Source organism: Borostomias antarcticus (assembly GCF_949987555.1).
Source record: "Borostomias antarcticus genome assembly, chromosome: 1".
In the NCBI taxonomy this organism is placed as follows: Eukaryota; Metazoa; Chordata; class Actinopteri; order Stomiiformes; family Stomiidae; genus Borostomias; species Borostomias antarcticus.
Genome location: NC_140234.1, coordinates 31678598 through 31684597, shown reverse-complemented (window position 1 = coordinate 31684597; position 6000 = coordinate 31678598). Strand labels below are relative to the sequence as shown.

Below are 6000 nucleotides of genomic sequence, written 5' to 3'. Positions count from 1 at the left end.
TCATCAGTGTAACTGCTTTAGCCACTGACCCCTACCATTAATGTTCTGGAAGCTGCTGCTAGTTGTTGTGAGCTCATGAGCTAACTGGCTATCCCGCTCTTATTGTGCTGGATTAGCATTGGAAGCATTGGAACTCCGTTGGGGATGACTATGTTACAGTATCATCAGTGTAACTGCTTTAGCCACTGATCGCTAGCATTAATGTTCTGGAAGCTGCTGCTAGTTGTTGTGAGCTCATGAGCTAACTGGCTACCCCGCTCTTATTGTGCTGGATTAGCATTGGAAGCATTGGAACTGATGTGTCCAGGCGACAAGACCTATCTTAATTTATCAGACATTATTTCATGTCACAGCTATTTCAGTGGCATGACTAGCTTCCGTTCTACCAGTCCTGAACAGAAACAAGCCAACCACGCACATAAGCCAGGCTGGACCTGGCCTGGTTCTTCATACTTACCATGAAGTATCATAATGTACTATAGTAAAAATACAGTAAATCGTAGTAAGCCGTGGTGGATTTCGGTAAGGGATAAAAAGTATATCTTGTTGTGTACGTGTGTGCATGTGTGTATATTTTGTTCTTACCTTATTATGTGTGTATGTGTGCGTGCGTGCGCGCGCGTGTGTTTGCGTGCGTACTGTAGTTTACGTGCGTGTGTGATCTATGCGGGACAGAGATACGCACGACTCTCGAAGCAGCTTGTCATTTGCTGCTCGCTGCGCGCGGTTAACCATCCTAGTAGGCAGACTCTCTCTCTCTCTCTCTCTCTCTCTCTCTCTCTCTCTCTCTCTCTCTCTCTTTCTGACTGCCGTGGCATCATCGCGTCTCATCTGCGCTGGAATTTCTCCTGTCCTCGGTTGGGGATGTGCATCTGGCGAGGAGAGGGTCCGCGGGACAGCCACGCCGCGTAGCAGCGCTCCGCCTCTGTCTCCTACAGAGAATATAATCCCACCAGCTCCGATTTGATGGGATGGCCGGCGCTAAATGCCTTCTGAAAACCCCGAGGTATGTGAGTATACCTTGTGCGTTTCTTCGGCTATGGCGAGGTCACTCGTGAATTTGGAGCAGCCAGCGCATGTCAGTTCCCCCGTTGTTGTTTTTTTTGTAAATGTCACAAAATTTAAATAAGGAGAAATTTGTCTTTTTCGTTTTAATCTCATTCATGCTGTGTGAAAAAGCCATCATGTCAGTCGACTGAGGAATTGCCTTCATCGTGCCGACAGTGTTTCGAAATCTGTCTTTAAATTGGCTGTTATAGTTTTATCAGAGTAGCCTAGGTCCTGTGCCTCCGCTTGCAGCTGTCATTTCTTGGAACAGACAGGCCTATCGGCTACATTAAACTGTGTGAGAGCCTATAGACGGCATTTATAATGAGAAATTACATTTGAAAACGGGTAGTCCATATTCCATCATTTCAACCCAAAAAAATTAAATAAAATAAACTGTCATTTTCACACAAAATATTTACTAAAATAACCAATTTGTACTAGTCCATTATTTATATCGAGCCGTATTTCAAAAGCGATTTATTAAGGAAGCCTATAATAACATTGTCCGTGAATGTTTTATCTTCCCCTCGATCTGAAGACTTGTAGACTGTAGAGCACCTTTGGGTCACATTTGTAAGATCTAGCCAAAGTTATATTCGTGAATGTGGCAGTCACGAATTTGTAGACATAGGGTTGCCTTCTCTAACATTTAATGGTGAGCCACATAGGAAGATTTTCAGCGCAGTAGGCTAATTCATCAATTCAAAAATATGTTTGGCCAACTGACCCATATGGCGACGATTGGTGATGAAGCGCTCTGAAGAGGTGAGTAGCCTATAACCCCGGTCTTTCTCCTGATCGTCAAGCAATCCCGTCGAATTGCCAGCCGTCAAAAACAGTGACCTGTATGGACCATTTGCCGGGTCTGTCATCAGTCACCATGACGAACTGTAGGGTCGTTTTCACCGCGGGCGGTGCTGGCAGGGTAAACACGGTTGTAGGCTACATTAAAGGAGTAGTAAAGGGAAAATGAATGTTTAGCCCTGTTTTAAGGTTACTTATGATCATATACAATGGTTCAGATCAAAACGTTGACAAAACTAGCACTTTTGAGAAAGTCTGATGATTGCTCTACCACTGTTTTGGTCATACAATGGATGTGTATGGGCACCTTGAAAAATCTTTCAAAAACATGTTAAACTCTCGATTTCAAAGACAAAAAGCTCACCGAGGGGGTAATTGGGGGTAATTGGTGTCCGTTGGTGTTCCTTTGACTTTTCCAGTCCTGCAGACTGGCTAAGATGGATCAGACGATTCGAGAGGTCTCGTATTGCTACGGCTCTGGACGGAAAAGAAGAAGAATACCAGGGGAATTCACTCCTGTATGCAATGGGAGACGCTGCTGATGATGTGTTGGACGTTTTACCTTTGACTGATGCAGACAAAAATAAATATGTGGCTGTCAAAGCAGCGTTTGAGCAGCACTACAGTACGTAGGAAAACACAATGTAATTTTCGAAAGAGCACAGTTCAATTCAAGACGTCAACAGGACGGAGAGAGTGCAGAAGCATACATCACAGCTGTACACAAGCTTGCTGAACATTGTGGCTTTGGAGTGCTGAAAGACGAACTCATAAGGGACAGAATTGTAGTTGGGATAAAAGACAAAAAGCTGTCAGAACGGCTACAAATGGACTCAGACTTAACACTCGCAAAAGCCATACAAAACATCAGGCAGAGTGAAACTGAAGAAACAGCAAACAATACTGCACAGCAGTGCAGCAGAGGACATAATATCAAACATGGACGCCATAAGGACAAATATGAAAATGGCAAAGAAACATACATGGCAACAGTCAAAGAAGGGACAAAGGCCAGATAGGCAGGGTGAGAAAGAGTGCGGCTGGTGCGGTCGAAAGAATAAACACTCATGGAGGGATTGCCCAGCAAGAGATGTAGAATGTCATAAGTGTCAGAAAAAGAGGCACTTTGCTGTAGTTTGTCATTCAGGTGAAGCAGTAGGGCTACGTGAGGTCATAGAAAACGAAGATGACACAGACAGTGACGAGCATTCCTGGGAGAAATAGGGACAGAGAAGTCAGAACCATGGAGAGAGAATGTCAAGATAAATGGTGAGACAGTCAATTTCAAACTCGACACTGGAGCAGACGTTACATCTATTCCAGAGAGTCTATACAAACCAGAATGAGATGGTGAGCTGCAGAACTCCAGTTACTCATGACAATATTAGCGTACATGAAAACACTCCAGGGTATCTTTAGCACTTCCAGGGAAATCAGGGGTGAGTTCAATCTGAAAATGGTGTGCACCATTTTGCTCCAGTTTCCGAGTTGAATGACATGTTTCCTCAAAACGGTGTCCAACGGGCTTTGAGGTATAGGGTTTCTCTCGTTTGGTGGTGATGTGTCAGAGGTGCTATCCAATCAGCAGACTGATATATAAACCCGCTCCGTATCTTCTCAGCTGCCATTGGTGCAACGCTCGCGTAACGCTGAAATCCCATCTGTCTGCGGCACGTTCCAGACGGCCGCCGCTCTAGACTTGACTGTGATGAGTCCTCTGGACACGCTGAAGCAGGTTTCAGAAGCGCGGGGAGCGTAAATACAGGCGCCAGGTCTATTTCGGATGGATCCCACATCTGGGATGTACAGTATAAGTAGATCCTATCATATAGCGGTGAAAGAAATGGGTCGTTAGGCGCCCACCTCCTGGTCAAATCAAAACAAATGCTGGCTCCTGAAACTCCCCCCGCTGGGCCGTGAACCCCCTGGAGGACGGAACCAAACCGGAACGCCTTCGGAACGCCGTGCAGCCGCAGTAGGTGGAACCTTGGCGTGACACGCAGGGCGCACCGCCGTTTCCCTTTCAATAAAGGTTTTGCCGGGGCTGAAATCACATGGCGCTCTGGGAGGACAGCCTTCTGATGTCCTCCCGTTCCCGCTGATAGCCATAATAGAGAATAGAGAATCACATATTCAGAAATACACTCATGTTCATGGCCACCCGCTGGTTTTGCTTGCCCATATCAGAGTGACTCTTTGCTCTCGCAGTGTGTGATCAGTGTGGGTTAGCACTATTAGTGAGTTTAATGGTGTCTCATTTCACTAGTGCTAGCTAGAAAACGTTGATGTGAAGCTAGATACCCCCCGCCTCAGTATGTACACCAAAGAGTTTAGAATAATTACACCAGTCATGTGGTTGAGCACTTACATTCCACATTGTCAAACTTGACAGAACATTTGAATAAACATAGAGCAACAACAAACAAAGTAGCTTGCTTAACTGACTGTCACTCTGGAAATATCCTGTTGGTAGTGAGGATGGCTCCAGTCACCACGTAACGTTACGTTAGCCTAGTATTGTTGTGGTTTCGGCAGGTCAGTCAGGTGGGCAGGTCACGGGTGCAACCATTTTTTTCTTTATTTAGGAGGGGGGGGGGGAGTTAATTCTAAACTGATGAGTAAAACGTTTACACGAACTACAGAGAAATATCACCAACATTTATAATCAACATAAAAAAATATATTATTAATAGATTTGTTGCCTACAGTTAGGGTGGCAACTGGGGTGGCAAGGTATTTTTCTGAGGTGGCTTCTGCCACCCCGTGCCACCCCATAGAACCGCCACTGATGGTGTTCACTTGAAAAGCCGAGGCTATTGCTTTTCATTTGGTGCACACAGAGAACCACACGTGTACTGTGTCCCTCTGACTGTCTCTCCACGTGTGTGTGAATGTAATGAAGACTAGGCTATTGTAGGTGCAAAATGTTTTTGTAGAGGAATGCTTAGATAGTCTATTTAATATCCCTGAGGAGAGACAGCTGCAAAATGGGATGATTTTCTCTTCAAAGCAGGGATTACTAAAATCTGTGTGGCAGTTGAGCTTTCATGCACACATCCCACTGTCATGCTGGTTCCATGCGTTGGGCTCTTTTATTTATCCTTTATTTAACCTGCTATAACTTGTCGTTGTTTGCAGTAACTTCCAGCTGTCCGGCATGTTGGAGGGGCTGACCGAGGCAGAGGGAGCCAGCGGCCCGGTCCCAGACAGCAGCCTGGGCTCCTCCCTGACCGCCTGCAAGAAGGTACACTATGCACACACACGCAGTCACACACACACACATGTAGGCACGCACGCACGCAGGCACACACACGAATGCAGGCACACACACACGTATACATGCACACACACACACACACACACGCGGACATACACATGTAACCCTTTACTTCTCGCTCTGCCTCACATACCAGTCAGGACGCCAGGTTAATCGCTCATCTCACTTTTATTGCTGTTTTTAACACAGCTGGGATGGTTGCTGTCACTCAGATGTGCTGCCCTTTACATACACACTCGTCCGTTGTCACAGTCAAAAGGAACAGTTTACTACTGATTTAACTAATTTGAACAAATGCAAAGTGATCGTATAGTTTCGTATCTTTCCTAATTTATCTAAATGTATCTGCAGGCTTAACAATATCAAACTTCATACACATACATTTCTCCACACAAACATACCTGTTTTCAACACAGATGGGATGGTTGCTGTCACTCAGATCAGATGTGCTGCCCTTTACATACTAAGAACAAAATGAAAGAAAGAAAGGGGGAAAAGATCCCGCCGTCAAAACACCAGCTACGCGACGTGCAGTAGCCAGCCGATTGTAGCTAGCTAACGGCTCCAAGACAGACACATTAGCTCACTCGGTAAAATAGTAAAATACATCACACAAGAAGCAAATTAACCGTCAGAAAACAAATAGAAAACAAACATTTGACGAATCATACAATCTTAGATACTCTCAATAGAATCTTATTCGATGATATCTACAAAAAGGCAGAGCACGATCTCAACTCAACACACTCGTCCGCTGTCACAGTCAAAAGGGACGAGCAGGCGGCTTAACAGCAGATATACATATAGCAACCACCCACTCCCAACCACACGGGGGCGCTCCAATACATGGTCACATGTATGGTATGTCT

The 6000-nt window shown here is 45.3% G+C and overlaps 1 protein-coding gene across 1 annotated transcript in view; it reads left to right on the top strand.

Moving 5' to 3' along the window:
• Window positions 1–971: 971 nt before the first annotated feature.
• The window catches only part of sphkap (SPHK1 interactor, AKAP domain containing), a gene marked incomplete at both ends in the record, with an annotated part of 40767 nt that continues 35738 nt past the window's right edge, over window positions 972–6000 (top strand). The window contains 2 exons of the mRNA XM_084460242.1: window positions 972–1006; window positions 4993–5098. Of these exons, the coding sequence (XP_084316368.1) occupies window positions 972–1006; window positions 4993–5098 (141 nt within the window). The remainder of the gene's footprint in view (window positions 1007–4992; window positions 5099–6000) is intronic.